The 25,631-nt window shown below is 44.2% G+C and overlaps 1 protein-coding gene across 1 annotated transcript in view; it reads left to right on the top strand.

Annotated features, from left to right (window-relative positions):
* gpc3 (glypican 3) overlaps positions 1 to 25,154 on the top strand; it is a 113,693-nt gene extending 88,539 nt beyond the window's left edge. The window contains exons 7-8 of the mRNA XM_084353577.1: positions 7,491 to 7,683; positions 23,152 to 25,154. Of these exons, the coding sequence (XP_084209703.1) occupies positions 7,491 to 7,683; positions 23,152 to 23,327 (369 nt within the window). The 3' untranslated portion in view covers positions 23,328 to 25,154. The remainder of the gene's footprint in view (positions 1 to 7,490; positions 7,684 to 23,151) is intronic.
* Positions 25,155 to 25,631: the final 477 nt, after the last annotated feature.

The following is a 25,631-nucleotide window of genomic DNA, read 5'->3' as shown; positions in this document are numbered from 1 at the left end:
AAACAGTTTATTTTATCTGCTCTATAAAATGTATATATAGAGTTTTAATTAGCTTTCAGAGGTACAAAGTCCCTACCAACAAGATCTAAACCTTCATCCAGGTTTCAGTCCAATCTGGATGGAGGAATCTGGAAATAGCCTTATGGGCTTAGTCACAAAGGTGGAGTGGACACACACCCAGTTTAACACAGAGCTGGAGAGCTCCCTTTCCCCCCTCTGTGTGTTCTGCTCCAACTGGAATTAACATCAGGAAATTAATCTTGTCTGCATTAACTGTCTGAGGCTGGGCTCCCGTTGCGTGACATACTCGACCGCGGACAGATAGAGGGGAAGGGAAAAAACCAGAGAAGAATGAGAGAGCATAGGTCCCCCTCCTCTTTACGTTTCACATTCAATAAAAGTTGAGTAATGAGTCGCGGAGAGAGGGAGCGGGTGGGACTGCGGGGCAGGCTGCGTCGTCCGGACCGTCGCTCTGTCTGTCAGCGTGCTGAGGAGCTTTCCATGACTCACTCTGTGGAAAGTGCCTCCTGTCATTCCTCTGTCTGTCCATCTGTCTGGTGTCTCTCATTCAGTCCCACTCTCCTGCTTTTCTCCTGGCTCTCTCCTCCCAACAGCACGTCTGCTAACTTGATACAAGCACAGCAGCTCAGTGTACATGAGGGGATTAGGTGCAAGGAAAGTCCATTTCCTCCATTTATCACAAGAAGTAGTCCGTGCTGAAAAGTCATGTGTTTGATTGGTCTGAAACTGTGACCCGGGCACCAGCTCCTACACTGGTTTAAAAATATACGCTCTGCTGTACAGTATGTTTGTGGTTTTACAGGAGCTCTGTGATAAATAGGAGACTATTAGAGCCTCAGTGTAAAGTGCAGCAGTTTATTATTTTTAACCAGAGCTCTCAATGCCTAAAATCTGTCTGTTACATGACTGATTACTTCCCCTCACTTGAGAACCAGTCTCTTTGGCGAGGATAACTTCAGTTCATCATAATTTTTGCCTCATATTCTTGGTTTTGGGCACATTTTCTTTTGGATACATCAAAATCGTACCGACCAAGTAAGTAACTGAGATTTAAGAATGGCAACGTTGTTAAAAATAGCCTGAATCTTTTTTCAGCAGGGCAAGAAACACAAGCAGTCTGATGATTAGACAGGTTGTAAACAACAGCTCGGGTTAGCCAAACTTATTCTGTGTATTGTATGTGTTACGTATGTTGTAAACATGCGTCACTTCAAAGATAGACTTCATGGTGAACTTTGACCTGCTGCACTTGCTTTAGTTATGCTAAGTTCCTCTGTGAAATGAGAGATCATAAACCGTTTGAATACACCCTAGCAGACTTTTATGAACATACTGATCTAACCACTGAACTTGTAATCTCAATATTCCCAGACTCCCCTAATAAATCACACGGTTTTAAGAGTTGTTGTGTGAGGAGAAACACAACAAACTTTGTAAACAAAGAGAAAAAGAGAAGATGACGATGATTGTTCGTCTATTAAACACAATGGTGGCAAATAAATTGTGTCGGGTGCTCTTGGGAAAAGGGAGAAAAATGTGATTTCAAAAGCAATCCAGGCACTCCAAAAAAGAAAATATCAGGAGACGATGGAGGAAATACTAAAAAGCCTTTATTGCAGTGGCTAAGTCATTAAAAGTGTAATAATTAAAAAAGGCCCTGATGTTTCGACCATCAGGTCTTCATCAGGGCTTCAAAACAAAACTTTGTAAACAGCTACGGCAAATTCAAAATGACTCATTACGGCTTGTAAATTCAGAGTTAAATGCAATACATTGAGTTGTTTCAGTTACTGAAAATAAAGTTGTAGCAGCCCGTTTGCTTCTGTGTTGAAAGTCTGTCTTACCTGCCAACATTCAGCAGCTGTTTGAACACAGTTTCATCATTTACACTAAATTTATGAAAGAAGACAACATTTTATTGATCGTAAACGTATCAGATTTTACAAACACAGTAAAAGTAACCCATTAATGGTAACTTCTTTGATGCCCATGGAGAAAGTCCCCAGACTCCCTTTAAAAAACGCTCAGTTTTGTGAGTTTGGAGAAACTTTATAAACTTTGTGAAATGCTGTTTACAAATAATTCTTAACTATTTGGGCCTTTTTGTTAGTTCAGCGAACATTAAACATGAAGATATTTCTTTATTAGTGTAAAAAAAAACAAAAAACATTGTATCCTTTGTTCCATAACGTAAGAGTTTATTTGCATCTTACTGCCAGGTGTGAACTGATGGGCATTAAACTGTCCGCCTGTGATCGGATCGTTCAGGACGGTTGTAAATACCAGGCCTTCGGTCTTCTGTGGCTGAATATGAGATTGATGAAAGGTTTGAGATTGAACCAAAACAGTGAAGTTGGGGGACATAAAACCAAAACCTCTCTCCTTTCAGCTCACTGCAGAGTTATGATAATTTTCCGTGGGTTTGTCACAAAATATGACTCACTTCACATCACACACGGGTATCTGACCGCTTTCTTCGAGGCAGAATGCTGCGAGAGCGTGAACCTCAAAATCAGGTCAGCAGCTTTCATCACTTTGTCATACTAAAAACAGCACGTGTTGATTGTGTGCATTTCAAGCCTTCAACTCAGAGCAATTATGGAAAGCATCAACATGAGACGGTGAAATCGTGGCTTTTGTTATGAGTGTATGGTAAGCAGTGGTCTGTTTGGGAACCTGAGCCTTGAGTTCTGTAGATTAGATTTGTAGACGAGATGTGTTGAGGCATTGATAGAAACATTCAGGGCAGCAGATTCCGTCTGGGCCGAGTCATGAGCAGCGTGTCCGGACATGTCCTGTGCGTGGAGAGGACGACAAAACACAGGGGCTGATCCCAATCACACACGCTGACAAGAAGCCCGGTTTCCCTCTCCACTCTCTGTCTTCATTAGTCATCCTCGCCACGTTCACTCCCAAAATCGCTCTTTCACTTCAGTTGTTTCTATACTCACGCGTGTTTTCTTATCTTCTGATTCTGTCCTGTTTTATGTGATTTATGGTCACACTTGAACCAGGATCTCACTGCCAGCTCATGTAAAAGACCACAGCTGATGATGAGTGAGCGCAGGTTGATTTCTATCAGGTCAACCAGTGGCTGGGCTCCGGGGCTCAGTTGCAGCTGTCATGTCGAACAGTGACCCTGTGTGGAGTTCATGTCATGTGTGGGAGGCAGTGACAGACTTGCGGTTTCTGTGTCTCTGTCTGGGCTGGTCTGCATTGAGCAATCGGCCACATGTTTGGGCTTTGTGTGCAGCCTTTGAGCTGGTGTTTCCTTGGTGTGACTTGTGCTTTTGTGTTAAGGGGAGGTGAACCCTGTGGCCTGCGGGATGCCTATAGCTGCCCTGATTACATGTTGTGTGTGTCCAGCTGTCTGTCCGAGCCAGCTCCCGAAGCAACACAGAATAGAGAGAGGGGAAGAGTGAGAGCGCCAGATTTCTTCTCCTAATGGAAAACATACTGAGCGTTCCTCCAAAAAAAAAAAAGTCTCTTTTATTTGTTTCCTCTCTGCTTCCTCTTGCTTTGGGTTTTTCTTTTAATTGCAGAAGATTCCAGCCCAGAGCGAATTGAGGTTTCTCCCTCTTGTGGTAAATCTGAAAGCTCTTACCGGATCACGCTGTGGCTCAGCCATGCCAAAAGCGCAGCGTCACTTTCGACACAAACATATATCCCACCCCTCCCTGCTACCACAGCAGTGGCACGGGCAGTCAGCCAGTGGGCAGAAGCCACAGAGGTACTGCCCTGCCACCCCTCCTGTGAAGAAGGGCAAGGCCCACTGCTATGGCTCAGTGAGACCACTGCTATGATCATGCAGCCAATTTCTTTATTTAATTTCCCCAAAGACCATTTTTTATTATTCTTTAATCTGCTGTTCGTCTGCTGCTATTTATAGCTATTGTTGATCCTTCTTCCCCTCACATGAAACTGGATTTTGATTTATGAAGGTAAACTCCACAGACGCTGATCTGTTGGCAGTGTTGGTCAGCTGGTCAGTCACCACTTTGGTTCAGACTGAAATATCTCAACTGCTATTACATGGGTTGCATTACATTTTGTACAGAGAATCGTGGTCCTCTGGAAATTTATCCTAGGTACTTCTTACGTCGCCATGGGGTATAAATTTGGGTATTTTACTGGAAAGTGTTTGTGCAGACATTCATAGTTCTGAGGTGATATATAGCAATGATTTTTGTGATCCACAGAATTTTACTCTTTCGCCACTCTTAGTGTCTCCACAAATATTGGATGGATTTCCATGAAATTTGGAACAGACAGTCATGAATCGTAACCACTTATCCTCACTGTCATCCATTTTCCTTTTCCATCTAGCTCCATCATCTGGTTAAAATTTCAAATTGTCCAACGCTCTGGTTTATTACCAGATATCTGCACAACAGAGCACATCAGCATCTGCTGTACTTTGTGATGCACTGTGTTTGTTGTACGGCCAGAATCTTTGTTTTAAGCGTTCAAAAGTGAAGTAGCATTATCAACAGTGTATAAAGTTACAACAATATTGATGTTGTGTCAAAGATGTCTGTTTATTGTACAGCAGAGATGTTTGCTAACCAGCTAGCCCTGGCCTGTCCGGTCTTGTATTAACACTTAGCTGCAAGTTCTTTACGTTTCACAAGCTCACTTAGCTGCTCTGCCTAATAAATAAACAAAAAAACTCAGAAATTATCAATAAAGGAAATATCCTTTTACCTACCTTCCTTATTAAACAGAAAAATGTAATACCAACATACTGTATCTCTCTTTTACTGAACAAAGACAAGCTTAATTTACTTGTTCACTTGTTATTAAACACACTTTCTCGGTAATGTATTCACTGTTGCAAAAAAATCATCCATCAACTCAGAGTCTACTATCAGTCCTGATACAGCCGTCTTCACTACGAGGCTGCTGAGCTTGGTGAAGCTGAGCCCTGTTGACTCTGGTATATCAACTAAAATGCTGTTTGCTTCAAGCTAGTTAACGAATAGCTGCACGGCTAACTGAGCTAACTGAATTAAGTAGCTAACAGCAGCTAGTAGCTACAGCCATTGATAGCTACATCAAAGAGTATAGTGAGCAGCAGTTAGCGGTTACTCTATAATCTTCCCCTATTTGTTTGGACCGACCTTCAACAGGTGGCCATATCTCACACATTGTACCTTTAAAGCTAATTAGCAAATGTTAGCATGCTAACAGTGTAAACATTATACCTGCCACAGGGCAGCATGCTCATGTTGTAGACTTTCACAGTCTTGTTTGCTCTAACTTCAGTATACAGTGAATCAGAGGACAGCACGTCTGTTTATGTGTTGAGGGGAGTTGCTGTGTATGCTGGCAGGTGGTGAGTTACACATGGCAGTGTTCACTCAGACTCAGCTCTAAACAGGGGCACGACAGTTGCTGTCAATGTTTTTCCCCTCGCTCCTCATACCTTTTTTTAGCTTTTGTTCTGAAATACCCTGAACCACATCGTTCTCTCCCTGCTTTACAAGTGTTTGTTTGCTTTTTAATTGGTTTGTGAGGCGCCCCTCCTCTCCCAAGGCCCAACTGAGTTGCCGAGATACAGACCATGAGAAGGAATTTCAGGACATCAGTAAATCTACGAAGAACTCCGGCAAATGCGGGCAAACATGGCTGTGTCTATAACAAAACAGTCCAGTACATTAAACGTCCATCCGTCAAGTGGAGGGTTTGTTTCTGGGACACCTGAGGGCTCTGCTCTGTCAACAGGTGGCGCTTTGCTCGACAAACAGAAGTGAAAATATTGGTATGCATCAGCCGTCCCGTCTGTGACTTACTGTTTGTCCGAGTGACCAGGGCTGTTAGAAATGTTGTGCTCATCCTGCGCGTATGGCCTCAATGTTGTGAAATGAATGGAGGTTTGTCGGGCAGATGTGCTCGGAACAAGGTGATGTGTGTTCCCTCTCTAAACTTTAGATTTTATGTCACTTGTAAAAGCCCAGATTGACTGGTTTGTATGCGCAGACGAAGGGAACAGAGTTGTTTATCTTCCGACTGACGTAATTCTGTGATTAGCGCTGAGGTTTTTATACCTCCGCGCTCTGTCTCCCACACACACACACACACACACAGTCTGTCTATGCTGCAGCTGACCTGAGACGAGGCCCATATGAACTCAATTTTCTCCCACAGACAGCCAGAACAACCAAAAACAACAACAAAAAATGCATGCTGACGTATGCAGATAGGAAGGAAATCAATAAAAAGCAAACAAGGGAGGCAGAGCGGTGAGATGAAAGGAGGCTCGGAGGGCAGGCGGATGGAATTTAGCACATCTGTTACTTTGGCAGGGCTCTCAATCATGTGTGATGTTGTGGAGGCTGGAAGATGGTCAGAGAGCGTCCGTGTAGGTCGTCTCCAAGCTCGCTCACATGTTTTTCACCCGTGGATACAAGGCAGGATAGGTTGTTTTTATTTCTGCGTACACAACAGGGAACATACCGTGAAACTCGTTGTGTTTTAGATTGACATTTTCCTGTTCAACGTTTCCTATTTCCCCTCCTTTGCACTCGGTCAAGAGGAATTTAGAGATTTTTAACGATATAGCTTTACAGCTCTTGGACATTTCTGTATTATTTATGTGTTGATTAGTTAACCACCGTTCTACGTAAACACTTCTGGTATGTGTTGCTCAACACGTTATGAGCTTCTGTAAATCACACGGGAAAATATCTGAGTCGAACGAGAACTGTTTTCACAGTTCAGAGGCCAAACTGGATTAAGATTCTGTTGCAAATAATATCATACTCCTGTTAAAAATCACTAGCTGCTTTCTCTAGGCAGCTTTTGGTCCATTGATTTTTTGTTGCCTGATTCTGAATTTTTTTCTCTGCATCTTTGTGTGCTGCCACCTTGGTCAGGGCTCCTTTGCAAAAGAGCTTTCTGGCCTGAAACTGGGCTTCAATAAAATACAAAAGCAGAAGTCTGAATATTAGAAAAATCAACATTTCTCATTTTAGATCTTGAGACCTCGACGTCTTCTTGGACCGACTGTGTTATGTGGTGTTATTGAATCCCTGTTGCCCTGAGACAGCCGCTCAAAACAACGATGTCTGCCAGTAACAACACAATCTCACCGGTCTGCCTGCCCCACAGTTTCTTTTTCGACCAGTAAATTACATGGAGCGACAGCCACAACCTTTTGAATGAATCACGTTTGGACGAAAATAACAAAACTGGCAGTGATAACAAAACTATTTTCCTGCCTTGGCGATTATAATTGAAGTTTGGTAAATACCACCTCTTTCAGATCTCACCGAGTGTTTGTCTGGAATTCCCCCTCACACTGTCATAATCACATGGTGCATGCTCAGATCAAGAGACACTCCTTATTTATTTTCACAGCTTTGTTAAAACCATTAATGCACATGCACGTTCCGGCCACAGAGTGATTCATGGAGGGCTGGGAGCGTTTTAACCTCACTACCTTTAACCTCCTCCTGTTTGTCCCACAGTTGCTGCGGATGGTGACGGTGTCTGAGAAGCGGTGGAGAGCCCGGACGCGTGGAGCTGGCGGAGGAGTGGACGGGTGGAGCGACGAGGGGGAAGAGGGATTCGAGAGCGGTGACTGTGACGATGAAGACGAGTGCGCCGGAGTGTCAGGGCTGGGGCCGCCACCAAGGCGCAAACGGTTACGCATCTTTGCAGGTTAGACACATGTATTCAAACTGGATCTCAAAATTAACTTTAAGTACACCTTGTGTGGTTTTAAATGAGGTGCCGCATCCACACGGATGCCTTAGAATGACATTTAAGGTCCCGTGTCATGCTCATCTTCAGGTTAATATTTAAAAAAAATACTTTAATGCTCCAAAAACACATTATTTTCTCATACTGTCTGTTTCTGCAGCACCTCTATTCAGCCTCTGTCTGAACGCTCGGTTTTAGTGCCTGTCTCTTTAAGGCGCACCTCCTGAAAAGTCCAGCCTGTCGTGGTTGGTCAGCTTTACAGGCCTGAGCAGACAACGCTTACCACATTTCCGCATCAGCTCTGCTGTGGGGCTTTACCGTACCCATGTGCTGGCTCGGCTTGATTGGGTTGACTCGGCACAACGCGGCAGCGATTTGCTTTTCCATTACAACCGGGCTACCCACTTTAAGGTGTGTCTTTAAAGGGTAACTGCACCAATTTTTCACATTAAGGTGTGTTTACAGGTCTTGGGGAGCACTACTGCATATATGAAAAAAATAGTAAGCGTGCATGTAATCTGAGAAATTGCCTCTAGTGATGTCACTCAGTAGATAAGTTGCATTGTGGGTAATGTAGGCACCTACATACTTATTATTTTCACATATGCAGTAGTACTCCCCAAGACCTGTAAACACACTTTAATGTGTAAAACTAGCGGAGTTACCTTTAACTGATGACACACTTGTCTTGACTAGTGGTTCGTCTGTAATTACTCTTCCTTATTATATTATTATTGATAACTGCTCAAACAAAGCTCTGTGAAATTGTAATAAAAAAGTTCCATGTCCTATAAATTCTTTACAATAAAAGTTCCTTGTTAATTTGTGAGTTAAAAGCTTTCATCATGAAGCAGGAAAGTCAAGAAATGTTGGGTTTCACCTGCAGTAACTTAATACAGCCCCTAAAACAGCTGAAAGCGAACACAATGAAACAATAAAATACAGCAGATGTCTGAAAGTACAATCAGGGACACTGGAGCGAAACTAAAGAGATTCTGTTAGAAGCTACAAAAGCACTGAACGCTGATCCCGCAGAGACTTTTAAAGAAACACATTTCTCTCAGGTCTCCTGCACAGACATGTGTCTCTCAACACACACTTGTGTGAGGGGGAGAAGGGGGGCCATCATATATTGGCTGAGGTCGTGAGACCACTCCGGAGAGGGTTCGTCCCAGCCACAGTGTGGCACAACTCGGTGAAATGGTGATGTAAGCAGAAACCAGAGCCCCTTTGGTGTTTTTGCAACGACAGCTGTGATGGCAGCATGATGATGACTGTGTCATTGTGACATCACAACGTTACGGAAGTCCTAACAGCTAGTTTGAAGGCACAGTGCCTGAATACGGGCTGTGTACGTCTCTCTGTGGATTGAGCGTTTTAATGATTTCACCGTGTTTAAACAGCACCTAGACTTGCTTTTTAATCGAAAAAGACACGGAAATCTCACTTTCTACATTATGGGACATTTAACTTGCATTTATGAGGCAGGCTGTGATAAAACTTTGGGCACAACCTATTAAGTTGTTTAAGTTTTAAGCCTGCTAACCAAATTGGAGTTATTTACCTTAAAACTGGTAAGTGCAGGAAAAGGTTTGGCTTCTTCTGCAGTGAGTCAGAGAGATCACAGTCCGTACACAGGCAGTGGGCACAGCAGAGCGGTGTTTACATGACTACTGTACATGTTGACACCACCGTGACACTATGCGGCAGGAGACGCGAGACTTCCTCAGGTAGCCGCCTCACCTCGACCCCTTGACCTCCCCGTCGTCAATCCCCTGGAAACGTCGGACGTGCTCTCCTAAAGCCAAACAAAGAACAAATGAAGCTACAAACTGTTGGAAGAAAAGAAACCAAACAGAAAAGGAGGGAGAAAACAGCCAGAGAGCAGGAACAAGGGGGTTCGATACACCGACACAAAGCCAGCGCAGCTGAGCAAACACGGCACAGGGAGTAGTCCTCCTGTCGGGGATGTTGTGGCAGAGATTTGGGTTCGCCAGGCAAGGGAGCGGGAGCAGGAACCCGGGGTTAACGCAGGAATCCTGCAGGGCCATCACTTCCAGCAGGCTGGGCCGTGAGAGTCTGATGCCCTCTTCTTGCATGCTCCTGTTAGCCGGACTGTACAGTTCTGCTTCGATACACAGAGTCATTATACTGTCTGCTCCGGCTCACAAGCTGCTGAAGTTGACACACTGGGAAATTAAAGCGCCCTTTATAGTCTGACCTCCATCGCAGTCTCAGTATCCCCTTCATTTTCCCTTATCTGCTCAGTGAATTAGCAGATTAGATGTGCATTGTGCTCCTCATGAGTGTGTGTGAGTGAGGGGGTCTGCAGGCTCATATACTCCTGTTTGTACATTGGCCAGTAATGTTTGCAGACCTTGAAGAGTCCCTTCTCATTGGCAGACACACAGATAGCCGCTGATAGCCTGTGATGACCCAGCAAAACGCTGACCTAGCACGGCCGCTCAGCCCATTTTGGTCAAACAGGGGACTGGGATTCAAAGGTCAACCTGCGAGCATGAGGCCTAATGGGCTCCCTGTCTGTGCTCTGCTGCCCCAAGATGGACGAGGCAGATCTGGTTTCACAAAGCCTGGAGCGGAGCGATGGTGTAGCAGACACACATGCACACATAAACACAAGAGCTAGGGAAAGGTGACAGAAGCTACAACAAGGTGCAGACAGGACAGAGGCAGGGCTGAGACCCCCACACAGCCGGCTGTCAGCCTGCTGACCACACGGAGGATGTTCCCAAGCGTACGTAATGATTGATCTGTCCTCACTCATTCTCGGCACAGATCCCATGACCTTCTGATCACCAACGCAACTCACACACAACACACACATAGACACACACACTTCCCCTCCTGACCGTTCAGACCCCACGTCGCACATTCCCCCGAGCATTCCAGGCCAGGGGAGCTATTCCAGGACGGGGACCCCCCCTACACCAACCCCACCCATCCAAAGCCAGACGAACAGCCAGGCACTGGACTGGTTATAGCTCACACACCAGACACTCACTCACTGACCTCTCCGGTGACGTGTCTGTTAATTTCTATTATATGCAAGGACTGCAACAAACAGGTTTAATTATTATTATTATTATCATTAACTATGTTACTTTTCCCGATCAATACAGTAGCTGCTGCGGCCACAAGTGCCAATTATGGGATAATGTTATATTGTATGGGGTGGAAGTAACTAAGTACAGCAACTCAAATTACTGCAATTAAGTCATTTTATAGGCTGTAGTTGTACTTTATGAGTATTTTTTCAAGTCTGTTATTTTACACTTACCGATGTATGCATTGCACCACGTCATCTACTTAATTATTTTTAGTACTGAGTACAATTTGAATTGTTATCTTAACCTTTCATCTGCATTTTTGTAGCTGATAAGGTTATCTGATCACAAACAGGCCAATTAAAACATTGCTGTGACCACTGAGCAGAACAGAGGAGGAGCTGAAGAGTTGTAAAATGTCTGAAGATCAGGAGAAACAGAAACCCCTGACTGAATGCCTGCTGTTGATAAAGCATTAAACATCAGCAGTTTAAAAGTAACTAATGTTCTGAGGATAATGTTTGAGAAGAATACCTTGTACTTATACTTAGTTATTATTTCCATACCAGTAGATTTACTTGTAATTGAGTAATATTTCAGTAATTCAATGAAAATTGTTTATGCTGCTAGTACTAAGAATGTTGTTGTGTTGTGTTAGTTCTTGTTCAGAAGTCACATACACTGTCCAACCTGACAAAGTGACTTTACTTAAAAAGATTCGAGGAAACCACTCACCTCAGAATTATAGACTAGACCAGATTTTCAATTGTTAAAACATCTTTAGCTCATACAACTTAAATTTAATAGTCTACCTTACTTGGTAATTCTTAGGTCATCGGTTTCCTTACTTTTTTAAAGTAAAGTCCGCTTTTAAAATGTATAGTGTAGCCTCACTGAAAGTATTTTTTAACTTTGCCTGTAGATGTGTCAATGAAGCTCTTTATTATAAAATCAAAAGTAACGAATATATATTTATGTATCATGTACCTGTTGCATTCAGACTGAGAAGATCATAAACAATCAAAAAATGATTTTATATAATTATTTATAATCCCAAAATGTGTATGTGAACACACTCAGTAATGTGGGCTTGGTATGTGTAGTTGTTTTAATCCTGTAACCTGTTACACCATATGATTCTCTCTTGCTCATGATGAGGGCTCACCTGTGTTTCCATGCTTTCATGCACACCTGGTCTTTGACCAACAAAGAACCTGCCACCATATTCATGAAATCTGCTTAAAGTGTCTCCTCATTCACTCATCCTCCTTTCATTTTACCTCCCAGTGTCACTTCAAATGTGTAGGGCAATGTTTCAGCGCTGACAAACACTGAGTAATTTAAAGGAGACCTATTATGCCCACAACAAGGAATACAGTGCTGCAGCAGTGGACAGTATGAGAAAACTGACCGAGCATTAAAGCATGTAAACCTATTCTAGTAGTAACCCAAAATAAAATTATGAACCTGAAAATGAGCATAATATGTCTCCTTTTGTATATAACATAGTAACACATCATGTGAAAGTGAGACCTGTTTGATTTGTGAAAGCTCTTGCAGTTTGAAACATTGCAAATCATATTTTCTACTCTCAGGATAATGTTTCTTGACTTAAGTCCATTCTTGAAACAAACTGAGAAAAAGTGGAAATAATCCACAGAAATGCCTCTTTTACTACAGTAGTTCACCACTCAATTCTAACCCACTTATAAAAATGGCCATTTAAGAGTCTTACGCTTACTGCTAGACTAAATAACTTGTTAAAATGGGTTTTTGAAGCAGTTTGGAAACATTCAGTAGTCTGAGAGCCAACAGTTGGTGGGCTGTGCCACAGCTCAGCAGCCCAGAGCTTTGCCTTGTGTGTTTTCTTGCTGAGCTGGACGGGGCCTTCGCTGTGCACTGTGCCTCGCCATGCTCAGCAGGAGCCGCGTGAATAGGCCTCTTGTTATGTTCCTGCACTCAGACATTCGGTCACTGTAAGCACCCCGAAGGCAAGCTGCTCTTTTGGGAAGCTCTTGAGCATTTTATCAGCACCAGGGGTTAGCAAAATACAAAGTGGAAATATTCCTGTAATGTGAAACACGCGGCTTACGATGAGAGGCTGGGCTGGGCTCACCTTTCAGGTCTGCTCCAAATTTTGTGGCTGGAACAAAGGAGCGAGTAAAAGAAAGAAGAAGGTGATGAAAGAATGCGGATAAAGAACAGAAAGAGACAAAAACACCTTTGATAAGTCTAAAGGTTGATACACTGGGAAACCTTAACATTCTTTACTCTGTATGTGGGTCCAATTGACAGCTGTACGTGCTGCCAATACGAGAACCTGGTATGTTAATTAACTGCAGCTGCGACCCCTGACCCTCGGCACCTGATAGGTGAGTCACACGGCGCCGGTCCTCCACAGTAGTGTTTGCCACATGTCTTCATCAAAAAAGCCATAAGCCAGACACTGTTGACATTAGCTCCGGCAGCTCCGGGTGCATCCACCCTGCACACTGTTTCCTCCTTCTTTAAGCTCCATATACTTTCATAAAGCCCATTATCTGAGCCACCGCTCTCATGAATGTGCTTCCTGTTTAACAGTCATCCACATGTGGTTGCCAGGTAGAGGGCCCGCTGCGTGCCACAGGTTAGCGTGAGACAGAAGGAAACAGGCTCAGACGATGCAGATGTGCGAGGACGAGCGCAGGTGTTTGGGTGGAGGAGGAATCTGGGTGCCCACATGGCCTGTGTCCTCAGCAAGCAGAGCCAGATGATACAAAACATGCAGACTTGAGTATTACTGTTTGAGGCCTACCTCCATCAAGATTAAATCATCTGCCAACATATATCAAATAAAAGGGAACAGGTGAGACTCTTGAGTCCGTTTTTATCTAACATCCACAGCAGTTACAATTTTGTAATCTAAATCTAGATAGATATCTGCATATGAATGCAAAACATGAGAAGATTTTGGTTTCGGAAGGGTTCTGGTTGCTGTTTGTGGTCCAAGCTGTTTTGAACAATCGAGTATGAGCAGTCTTTGGTTGCATGCAGGTAAACAGTCTGTGGAGAGCAAAAGGGACTAAATGCATTGGCTGAAATCCTGGAACCCATTGGCTCTTGCCTGATGATGGTTTAGCTTTTTATTGTCTTTTTTTTTACATCTGCCAAGGTTATGTTTTCAGCCATTTCTTTCTTTGTTTGGTCAGTTGGTCAATTAGTCGGTTGGATGGTTGGTTGGTTGGTTGGTTGATTGGTTGTTGGTTGGTTGGTTGGTTGGTCGGTTGGTTGGTCGGTTGGTTGGTTTGGTGGTTTGGTGGTTGGTTGGTTTTTTGCTTAGTTGGTTGGTTGGTTTGTTTGTTGGTTGATTGGTTGTTTTGATGGTTGGTTGGTTGGTTGGTTGGTTGGTTTGTCAGCAGGATTACACAAAAACTACAGAACTGATTTCCATGAAACTTGGATGGAGGATGGGTCTCGCCCTCGTTCCAAAATTTTCATCAATTTCTCAGGGAATAATGCATGAATCTTTATGAAAAAATCAGGCGTATTAAGTTGACTGGTATCTATGAGTGAGTACATTTTGATGTAGATCATAGATCTGGTTATCTTAAATTATAATTATTAAGTAATAGGTGGTTCTGGGGGACAGGACTATCGAATGTGATATTGGATTAGGCTTGATTGAATTAATGGGGACTGTTGGGCCTTGGTGGAGGTTAGCGCCATTCCAGTTTTTAAATGTATCGGCATTCGTTTAAAGATAAATTGGAGTCATCTCTCAACTCTTGCATCTCAAGTTGCCAATCGGACTGTAAACAATCTGGCTCTGGATATCTTCTGGCCCCGAAACATTGGCTGTTGCCAACAGAGGCCAGATAGCCAATGGGTTCTGGGATTGCAATAAATTAACTTTGACTTGAAATTTTCCAGACATTTTATTTTCAACCATGTTAGCTGCATTGCTCTAGGAATAGCATGCATTGTTGATACATCTCACGGCCTACTACCCAGGTACAGACTAAAATATGATGGGGAACATGGTAAAGCTTGTACCTGCTAAGCATCAGCATGTTTGCATTGTACTGTGGGGATGTTCGTATGCTTACACATTTAGCTCAAAGCACCACTTTCCCTCAATGCAGCCTCACACAGATGTTTGTTGTAGACTCTTTTTATTTTATGCCAACCAGAAACATAAAATGTCCATCAAAACCCTTTTGAATTCTTCCAACGCTGAAAAGCTTTGGTTGCGATAACAAGTATTGATGTTACAAAAAAAAAAAAATCTGCAACCAGTGATCTTAGGTCTTAGATCTTAGTATTGCTTTAATTTCGCATAATTATGATTTATTTTTTTCAGGGAAATCAAAGAACAGATGTTTTTGCTCAGTTGCAGCTTAAAAATCTATCCAAAAAGAGATTTGGAAGAAATGCCTTCTGCTCTCATCCTTGGCTGACAAAAAGATCATTCTTTAGCCAACTAAAATCTCTTTATCTTTTAGATGATTAATGACAAACTTAAAGCGATGATTGTTTTCCAAAAGGGATATATAATATTTCTGGAGAAGTCTTTCAATTGATTAAAACATCAGGTTCGAGGAGGTGTTGAAAGGTTTAAGGGTGGTGTTGGTGGAGAGACTGATAATGTGTTGCACACTGTAAGTGTTCTGACCCAATGTTCTGTACAGCCGTCCCTCCTTGAGCTTATAAACAACCTCTGTAAATTCAGCCAATCCTCCTCCTTCCCCACCTCCTCCACGCCCCTCACAAAAATAATGAAGCTTGCCACCATCTGTGTAAACAGACTTGGCTAGTAAGAGCTGCAGTCATCTCTCGCTCTGGTTCTTACTGGAGCCAGCCACAAGGCCCTGTGTATCCCCAGTTATGGGGCTGAGTGTGGTGGCAGTGGAGGGGAAGATGGGGAAAAAAGGGAGGAGAGGAACACAGGGATGAAGTTACCCTCTTATTGGACCCTTGTTGGTCTTCCGCCATGGAGTTTTCTCAAATCAATCCGGGGATTAAACCCTTAAGATTAGTCAGAAGGCAGGAAGAAGAGCCCTGGTTTTAATTTCTGTGGATACGAGCGCACAGAGCAAACTGGGTTCTCATCATCTACGCGAGCAGGGGGGGGCCCACCGGCATTTGATTCACTTTGTAGGCCTATGCATTTTTCTGTGTTTGTGTGTGCCTCTCGGAAAAAGCGTTTGTTTGCTCAAGAGCTTTATTTACATTCACAGGCACTTTTTGGACGCACTAAATTGATTCCAGGCCCCGTTCCTGGGCCATGTCCATCAGCCCAGCCACAGTCCACAAACACTCTGCACACAGCGGGACCATTCTCGAGGCCCGCCGCTCCACTGCTCGCCGCCGCAGTGACACACAGCAGCCATTTTGTGGGAATGTCTTAAAAGCCGGGTTTAGGGCTTGGGGTGGTGTGCATTTTACGTGTTAACCCTCTACTTTCACCTGCGTCTCCTAAATTCTCCCTCTATCCATCTTTTTCTCCCCGTGACCTGCTCCCACTCAGCCTCTTCGGCCCATTCTTCAAAGTAACTCAACGATGCAGGAGCCCTGCTGTCGATGGACTCGGAGCTGCTGGAGGAAACCACAGGGTAACCACTAAAAAGATAGTGAAACTGCTCAACAGGAGTTCTCTGTGTGTGCAGCAACCCGGCCAAATTGTCACTCTTGGCTGTATTTCTAGTCTGCCGTTCCATGACAGGAATGTAGGGAGAGAATTCTGCATGTTTGTTGGCAGGGACATCTGCACAACAAACACGTCTCAATCTGCCAGCTCCATTTCCTTCACCGGACTGACTGTAGGACCCAGGAGGAGAATGTAAACAGATCTATGTGGGATGTCAGCTTGCCTCATTATTAACAGATAAAGATAGTATCCGAAGAATGTGTTCCCCGACCAGGATGTCCCCCAGGACGAAGGCTGACCCACCGGTCACCGGCTCAGCTCCGTTCAGGACCACTCCTGCCTCTCTCTCTCTCTCTCTCTCTCTCTCTCTCTCTCTCTAGGTCAGCCTCTATCTCCCTCGCTGATAAGAACCACCATTGTTCCATCTGTCCAAAAACACCCCTAACCGGCGCTCCCTCCCAACCTCTGACCCTCCATCAGCACCGACCAGGGTTACAGGCCTCCTCTGTATGTGGTGCAGCTCCCCACCCTGAACGAGCCCCTTGCCCTGAGCACAGAATCAACTCTTTGTATGTTTGATTTGTTATGGTTTTTACCCCTCACAAGAGCGAGCACACACTTTCCACTCACTGCGAGGAATTCTCAGTTAAAATTTATGCCTCTGTTTCAAGCTTTTATTTCTCTTCGAGCTCCTTCTCTTTCTCCTTTCCCCGATCATATTAGCTGTTACTGGAAGAGGAGACTATAAATACATGGGACTAAATCTAATTTGGACAGCGTGGGGAGAGGCCAATGGGTGTGACGTGCTGGCCATCCCCTCGCCGACACCACCTCCCTTCACTGACCATGTTAATTAATAGGTGTTGACTTTCGTTTGTCCCACAAGCCACAATTTAGAAAGTGTTTTGGACGGTTGGTTTCCTCCTTTTGACAGCTGGCTGTACTCCTTTCTTATCAGAGAAAACCCACACATTCAATACTCAGTTTGGAGTTTGAGTGTTTCAGATTTCTTCCGTCTGTTTTCTCCTCTTTTAGTCTCCTAGCCCCATTAATCACTTCTGATTTCATCTTTCCGTCTACACTGTTTAGAGCTCCATGTTTGTGTCCTCAGTCCTCGTTGGCATCAAGTCTCCCTGCATTACTCTCTTGCCCTCTGTGTGGGAGGATCCCTTGGCCTAGAATAACAGTGAGTGTTGTGGAGGTTAGGAGGCTGGAGCAGCTCAGAGAGCGGTGCTGTTGCAAAGGCCTGGGGCAGGGCCTCTTCTGGGCGTCCCGTTTGTCTTGGCCCGACATTCCCAGCCTCTCCGAGCGCCCCTGTGGTCGGCCTGTGGGTGTGGAGGCAGACGGTCACATTCCCGCCAGCCCATGGACAGAAGCATCCTGCGCCGCTCCCTCAGTTCCTTCCCAGCTCTCAATCAGCAGTGTCTCGGGACAAACAGCCCTCGCCAAGTTAGCAAAGTTACAGAATGTGACCGGCAGGCCAATAATCACAGCTCAGCTCTATATCTGTTAGCCTCTACAAGATAAGACCGAATCAATCAGTCCAGCAGCTCCTATCATGTTTTTACAGAGCCATTGTCTTCTTCGCAGCTGTGAGGGCTCCTGACAAAGAATTGCACACACACACACACACACACACACACACACACACACACCTTCCAGCCCCTCGATTTTTCAAAATTTGCTGAGCGCAGTATTTAAGCGAATACTTTGCTCTGAGGAGATGAGACCAGTGATAAAATATTTGCTTTACCTCGGAAACCATAATATCTCTTAAGCTGTTGAATCTTAAACCTAGATCAAATTTGACCAGCTTAGGTGTGTTATGTGCACACACCGTCTGCCAATGCAGCAGCAATCTAGACCATCTCCGACGTTTCATAAGAAGCACCTGTGTTTGGAGACTTAACATTCCACATACTTATCTGACCAAAAAAAGGCCTTTGTGCATAGCACACATGTACCGAATAAACTGTACTGGACCATGAAGGTACACATTTGCCAGAGGGGTTAGAATAATGTGTCAACTGGCTGCTGATGTGCTGTGCCGACTCCTTGCAGTAATTTCAGTGCATTTAAGAAGTGTGTGAAAGTGCAAGACAGCACGAATGAAATGTTTCCTGTGATTTTATGTATCTTGTAATCATCACCTGTAGTTGTGGTGTGCTGGAAAATGTGGCTTTCCACTCAATGTTGCAGTTTTCGACATAGTTTGCTTGATGTGACAACTGCGGACTGTAAACGACGAGCCTCAGGCGCTGAGCGCTGCTGAAAACAAAACTCCAGACTCTCTCACCCCCTCCCTGTTTCCCCTCTTCAGGCAGAAACATCACACACACACACACACACACACACACACATATAAATGCATGCATGCACTCACTCCAGCCACTGTTTGACCTGTTCCATCCAAACAAACATCCGCTCCCCCTCAAAAACCACAGTCTGGATGTATTTGTCTATTCTCCTGAGGAATGAAGAAAACATAAAACCTGAATGCGTCCCCGCCTGTTGACTCGCATGCGACTGAACCTACCTGCTCATTCTCAGTCCGGAGCCTGAGCCTAACTAATCAATGGGTGGACTGTTGACCTCTCCCCTGAGTCGTAACTTGAGCTTGTAAGGCCACAATAAAGCTAGCAGGGGCATGCTAGCACGATGGCATCCTTTGAGGAGTGATAGCCTCAAAATGGAGGGTTTGAATGGACGAGCAGGAGGAGGGCTCGGCTCCGCTGAAAGCCACAAGGGCCCATGTTGGTCACATTAATCACAGCTGGGATTGTGGCTCTATTTTTAGCCAGGAGTTATCCATCCATTGGCCTAATTGTCCCTGCCTGTCCACCGTCCTGGCTCCTCCCCAAAAAGCTGAAGAGAAAGGATAGAAATAAGAAGAAAAGGAGAAGTTGATTCTGGATTACTTCTGTTTTCCTCTCTTTCACCCTCACTCTGTCTATACTTTGCCACACAGGCACAGGTGTTCATCACTAATGATACCAGGATATTATTAGTCCCAGGCATGTGCAGGAGTGTACAGGGATCTAAGTTTGCATAGTGTTCAGTCCCTGTTGGGTTGTTTTTAAAGCCTGCAGAACAAGGCCCCTCTGTGGTGCTGCTCATGTCGAAGTGTTTAAACTAGCAAGAAAGACCCTTTTTTTTTTTTCTCCCTCTGGTTCGAGGGATTTTTTTCACAGCCTGAGACTTCTTTTATTTATTTTTTTCGCTCACATTATTGCCTCTGTAAAGCACACCAACACAATGCTCTCCCACTTAGTCTCCCGCTTTTTTCACAAACACACACGAGGACGGGGCGCGCACACCCCACTCAATCATCCGCACACAAACACACAAATGCGGACATGCGTGCCCCCCCGCCCTCCTTCTCATCCACAGTGTATATAAAAGCTGTATCGAATTGCACCTTGAGCTTAATTGGCTCGGCAGTACAGCGCGCCGCTGTCGACAGTGACAAATCGCTCTTTCAGAGCCCCCAAGAATGTCTGCCCACTGCCATGTCAGAGGACACAGGAGGGGGAAAAAAAGTTAATTGTCCCCTGGCTGCTGTTCAAATGATGTCGTAACTGCAAAGAAATTCATCGGAGGTGCTGTTTGGAGCTTTGGAGGTTTATTTATTTGCCTCCTTCCTCTGTTTAAGATGGCAGCGCAGGGGCCCGTGGGCACCAGGGACTCAAAAGGAAGGGCCCTGCTCTCTGTGTTTCAACTCTAGGAGGCTAAGCCCAGGCTTTAGCCGGACTCCTGACTGCTTCCTCTGATCACACAGCGCTTCAGATCAGCCACATCCTCCCACTGGATCACTCCCACCACCAGGGAGAACAGTGCACAGATCAGATGAGACGGCTAATTCAATTTCGAGCTGTCTGTTATTTTAGGAGCTCAGATGTGACAGCGTGCATGAGAAAGTGAGCGTACGTGTGCATAGCCACCAAGACTGTGTGAGGGAGAGGTATGTGAGAAATGCACCAGTGTGTGTGTTAGTGTATGTGTCTGCATCTGGCTTGACAGGGGACAGCTCAGCTCATAGTTGGCGTTCCTGACCAGAGAGCTGCTTTATTACTGATATCCTCCTGCCCTCTCTCATAACTCAGCCTTCTTATTTGAGTCTCCCTCGCAGCTTTCTGCCAGACAAAGCAGCACAGAACATGTCACACACACACACACACACACACACACTCACACACAGACACACACAGGGAGGAAGAGCTCTGCACAGCGTCAGTAGGAGAACAGCTGTGGATGCAGAGCAGTAAGTGAGAGCAGAGCAGCAGGTGACCATGAAGTCATCGCAGCGAACAGAACAGATGGAGAGGAGAGGGAGGAAAACAGTCAAATACAGGAGTAATGTAGGATTCACATGGAAAACTAAAGAGTAAACTTTTATTTATCCAGCAAACCGTCACGGTGAAAAACATTGAGGACACCTGGGGGTTTCCCAGTCAAACCACAGCCTGCTGTTGACTCAACGGCCTCATTGGAGCAAATGAGCTCAGTGCTTTGCTCCAGGGCATCTTTACAGTAGTTATGGAGGCAGAGGTGAAAGTTAAAGTGATAGTTGGGTTCACTTGATATGGGGTTGTTTGAGGTACTTCTCGCTAGTGTGCAGTAGATGACCGTCAGCTCTCTCCCTGTGTGGAGAAGCAACAGCAACGGCACCTACAGCAAGACGTATTTTAGCCACCTAAAAGAAGGCACACCTAAAAAATATATATCTGTTTTAAGTGTGTGCTATATTTTGAACATTTCTGGTGCTTTACGTTGCCGCCAGACAGCCCTTTCCTTTGGGACTACAGTCCCTCAACCACACAACGTCCTGGTGCAGCTGTGCCTGCCAAGTACTCCATTATGCTGCAGATCAGCTGTTTGGTTCAGATTTTCAGCGGCTGTCCGAGGCAATTAAGATCGCCAAAAATGTTCACAGTATAGCACACACTTAAACGGATATATATATTTTAGGTGTGCCTTCTTTTAGGTGGATAAAATACGTCCTGCTGTAGGTGGCATTTAGCAGTACAATGCTCTGCTTCTCCACACAGGGGGAGAGCTGACGGTCATCTACTGCAGGTGACACACTAGGGAGAAGTAACTCATACAACCCCACATCAAAAAGACCCAAACTATCACTTTAAGGATGACTTTAAGGAAGGCTGCTTGCAGGAGATGTATCACCAGTGTAATTTTCATCCACACCGTCCCTGAAGTCATTTAACTATTTTCTGAAATTCCCAGAGAACCTGAGCTCAGACATGCAACACCGTGTATGATTAACGACACAGTGGAAATAACAGTGTTATCCACAAAAATAAATAATAGCTGCATTGAGTTCGGTGTCTCCTGACAGTGTTGCCGGAGGACGTGGAGTCTGTTGAGCCAACTTCTCTGCATACAGAAAGGTTTTGTTCTATGTGTGAGGGAGTTTTTGACATTTGTAAAGGTTATATTCAGGAGTATGGACTCAGAAGTTGAACCGTGTTATCATTTATGAGAGATATATTTTATACTCAGGAATGACTGCAGTAAAACCCCAGACTGTCATGTGTTTTTCCGCCAATGCTGCTGGGGGATTTATTTTACTTTTTGGGCATGAAGTACAAGAAGCTGGCTTGTTTTATTTCCGAAAGAAATGCAGAGGGCAAATGCTCAAACAGTTTCACATGCGGTCAATCCAAGAAACTTGAAGGTTATCTTGAAGAAAGAAAAATGAAGGAGAAAACTGCAGTATATTACTGTAAAAGCCTTTATTTTGAAACTTTCTGTTTGTGTATGGATTACACAAACAAGCTGTAGCTTGTTAATTGGCATTAGAGGATTTCTGAGTGTACGACCAGGCCAAGGCTCACTGTTTCACCCTGCCTCTTGTCTTAATGTAAGCTAGAATAATTAACTTCTGGCTCAGTATGTCTAACTGTTCCTTTAACATGCAGAGTAGTTTAGATCCTCACAAGGTTTTCATCAGGGCAAAAATAATAATAACAAAAGTCTCAAACTAGCTTGTCACATCTGAAATCACGGTGCCTGTGGCTGCTATCTTTGGTAACATGATCCTTGTCATATGTGTCCCTGGAGCATCTCCTGACACAGGACCATAAATCCCTGATTCGCTGGTGTTACAACATACTGTATCTAGTGAACCACAATGAATTTCACAACTGATTCAGGGATTCAAACTGACGACATCCTGTCACAAACTGTAAATATCTTTCACACAGCCCAAGAAGGTTTGCACATCTAGTTTTGGACTAATTAAATTCAACAGCTATGCCTTCATTTTTAAACGCTGAAGTTATTTTTACTATCGCAGAGAAGATGTTCATCAGTCAAAATGGTTGTGTTTCAGATCTGGAGACATGACTTCATCCAGCCTCTGTGGTTTTTATTTTTATTTTCTGTGTTCAGCATCTCACCACTTAAACTCCACATTTCAACACTCGCTCTCAGTAAAATATGTGTCTGTGTGATTCCACATGTGTCTACAACAATAACATGTGACATCTGGTTATGTGCGCCGCTTGTGTCTCTCCTTCTACCGATGTAACATTGTTTTTACAGCTGTGTAAGACATCATGCAGAACTGGGACAGACATACCACACATGTTTTTCGACTTTTGTGACAGTGTTTGTTCTAATTGTCTCCATCCTCTTTCCTGCCTCTCTCATATTTTTCATTCCTCTCCTCCTCTCGCTATCTCCCATCCATCTCCTCCGTCTGTGTCCCTCTCTCAGACCTGGCTGATAACCTGGCAATGGATGACTTCACCTTCCAGGAGCAGCTGCTGACCCCTCGCTTGGCCACAGCCGGAGTCGGAGGCGTCTCCTCACCTGCGGCTCCGCTGTGGAGCGGCAGCCTGGTCCCGACGCTCCCCACGATGCTTGCTCTGCTCCTGCTTTGTCGCCACTGACCACTGCACACTCCCATCACGTCCGAGGAATGTGACAAACTTTTTTAAAAGTTCCGGTTCCTGATGTAAAGTTCAGCGGCTCATTAAATGAAGCATGAACAAGTTAAAAAAAGCCACATTTCTTTTTATCTGTCTCAGCGAGAAGCTGTTTTGTTTGATTCAAAACCACTGGATGTTCTCAACAAACCTAATAAAGCACATCAGATAAACCCATGGCATCGTGTAAATAAGAAACATGCCCTCTGGTCCACTCCCACTATGGTTACTACAACTTTTGGTCCCTCTTGCTTCACCTCCTCTCTGCTCCCATACTGACTTCTGTATCAAAACAAAGTGACGGGGGCTTCTCGTCGTTAGACAGCTTTGTCACGGACCTACAAGTGAGGAGCTCCTCGGAAAACAGACTCACAACAGACCTTTTAAATTGCTCCCACTCCCAGTCTGCAACAAGTTACTGCCCTGCAGAAACGAGCTGGAAGGAGAAGAAAACATTTGTTGCCCTCCTTCATGGCAGTCAATAATCTCCTGCCAGGATTGGGGAGTTGTTGTGAACTTCTTATCCTCAGAAGCTGAGGTTAAACCCTTATTTAAAGATGCACTGTACCTTAAAATGCTCTGTTGCTACTTAAATCTCACTCTCTCTCTCTCTCATTTTTTGTGTCCTAGTGATAGCTAAATTACGTCAGACTGATTCACTCTCCCACTGTCAGTGTTTGCTTTATTTTGTGACGCTGATTTGTTTTTGTTTTGTTTTTCAGCCCGACGATGAAAAAAGATTCAAGGGCTTTCATAAGAGCTCCCAATAAGCCTGATAACTGTACAGATGTGTGTTTCTCTGTGTTGGTGCCATGTTTACAAAAATATGTTTATTGGCATATTTCACAAGAAAATGTGGTTCGTGGATTGATGTATTGGCTGGACTGCGAAGCATTGCTGCAAATTTCTAGTTGATTCTTTAGCACTGTGGGTAACGGCGGGAGATATAAATATGTGTAAAAACATGTGTAAATTAATTTTGTAATGTTGGTTTGCATTTGGCTCACACATTCTTAAAAGTTTGGCCTATGTATTTCATTTGTGTTTAAACCAGACGTTTTTATTGTTTGTTTAATCTTGCTCGGTTCAAAATGACATGTGGTGAAAACTGGTTTCCATCCAATGTTTAGACCGAATGACATGTGATGGATGTTTGGAAAGACACTAATTAAAAGCTCAAAGTGTATCTGCTGCCACCCAGCTAACCCTAACCTGACTGTCCATCCATTCATTCACCATTAGCTATAACCACTTATCATCCAGGTTCACAGGACGCTGGAGCCAACTTCCAGCCAATATTGGGGGATTGGCCCGTTGCATCCTGGACAGGTTGCCAGTCAATCACATGCCGAGACCATTCACATTCACATCTACGAATGCAATTTAGAGTTGCTACTTAACCTATGCTGCATGTCTTTATACTGTGGGAGGAAACAGGGGCACCTGGGGAAAACCCACACAGGAACTGTTCCAGCTAACCAGCAGGTAGCAGATTATTTGACACATCATTTGAGGAAAAGCTCTTTGTTCCATCTAGGTGTGCAGGAAGTCATGTCAGTGAGCCAGCATGCAGAGTACCAGGGGCCTGACACTGCAACACCTAACCAGAATGCAGCCCTAATGTTATCAGTTACACCTGCGTTTGTCACGGCCCTCCTAACAATCAGGACAATGTTACACCTTGGATTAGACGTTGATAAAATTAAATGACCTGTAACATGTTTGGGGGTTTTTTTCAGTTAAATGTTGACGACAAAAGTACAATGTATAATAAATGAAACATGTTTTACAGTTTTGTGTTTATTGTATTTTAATGCCACATAACAGTTATGATAGGAGACAAAGTGTCAGTCATAAAACAAATGATTGAAGAAGTTATTTCTGATCTTTAAATTGCACAACTGTGACCCCTTCCACAAGCCTAGCATATCATATTTAAAGAGCAACGTCAAAAAAATACCTGAAAACTTTCAAGTCTTAATATCTAAAGATCAATGTTAATATTAAATTATTGAAGATTTTAAAGAATGATATTTACGTCTAAAGATAAAACTTGGAACAAACATCTTATTTTAAAGAAAAGCCCCACTAATCTGCAGAACTGTGTGGGAGTAGTTAAATCAGGTATCATTGACGGTGGTGCGTCAACATGAGCAAATAAACCTACAACTGTCATCGGACTTTGATTCAAATATTGCTGAATCCTGATTGGTGCACAACAGTATGTGGCATCAACTTGTTCCAACGGAGCCCCACCCACCTCCAGTG

This window comes from Pagrus pagrus (genome assembly GCF_965226575.1).
Source record: "Pagrus pagrus genome assembly, chromosome: 5".
NCBI lineage: Eukaryota > Metazoa > Chordata > Actinopteri > Spariformes > Sparidae > Pagrus > Pagrus pagrus.
The sequence above is the reverse complement of the archived record's forward strand: the minus strand, read 5'-3'. Positions and strand labels throughout refer to the sequence as shown.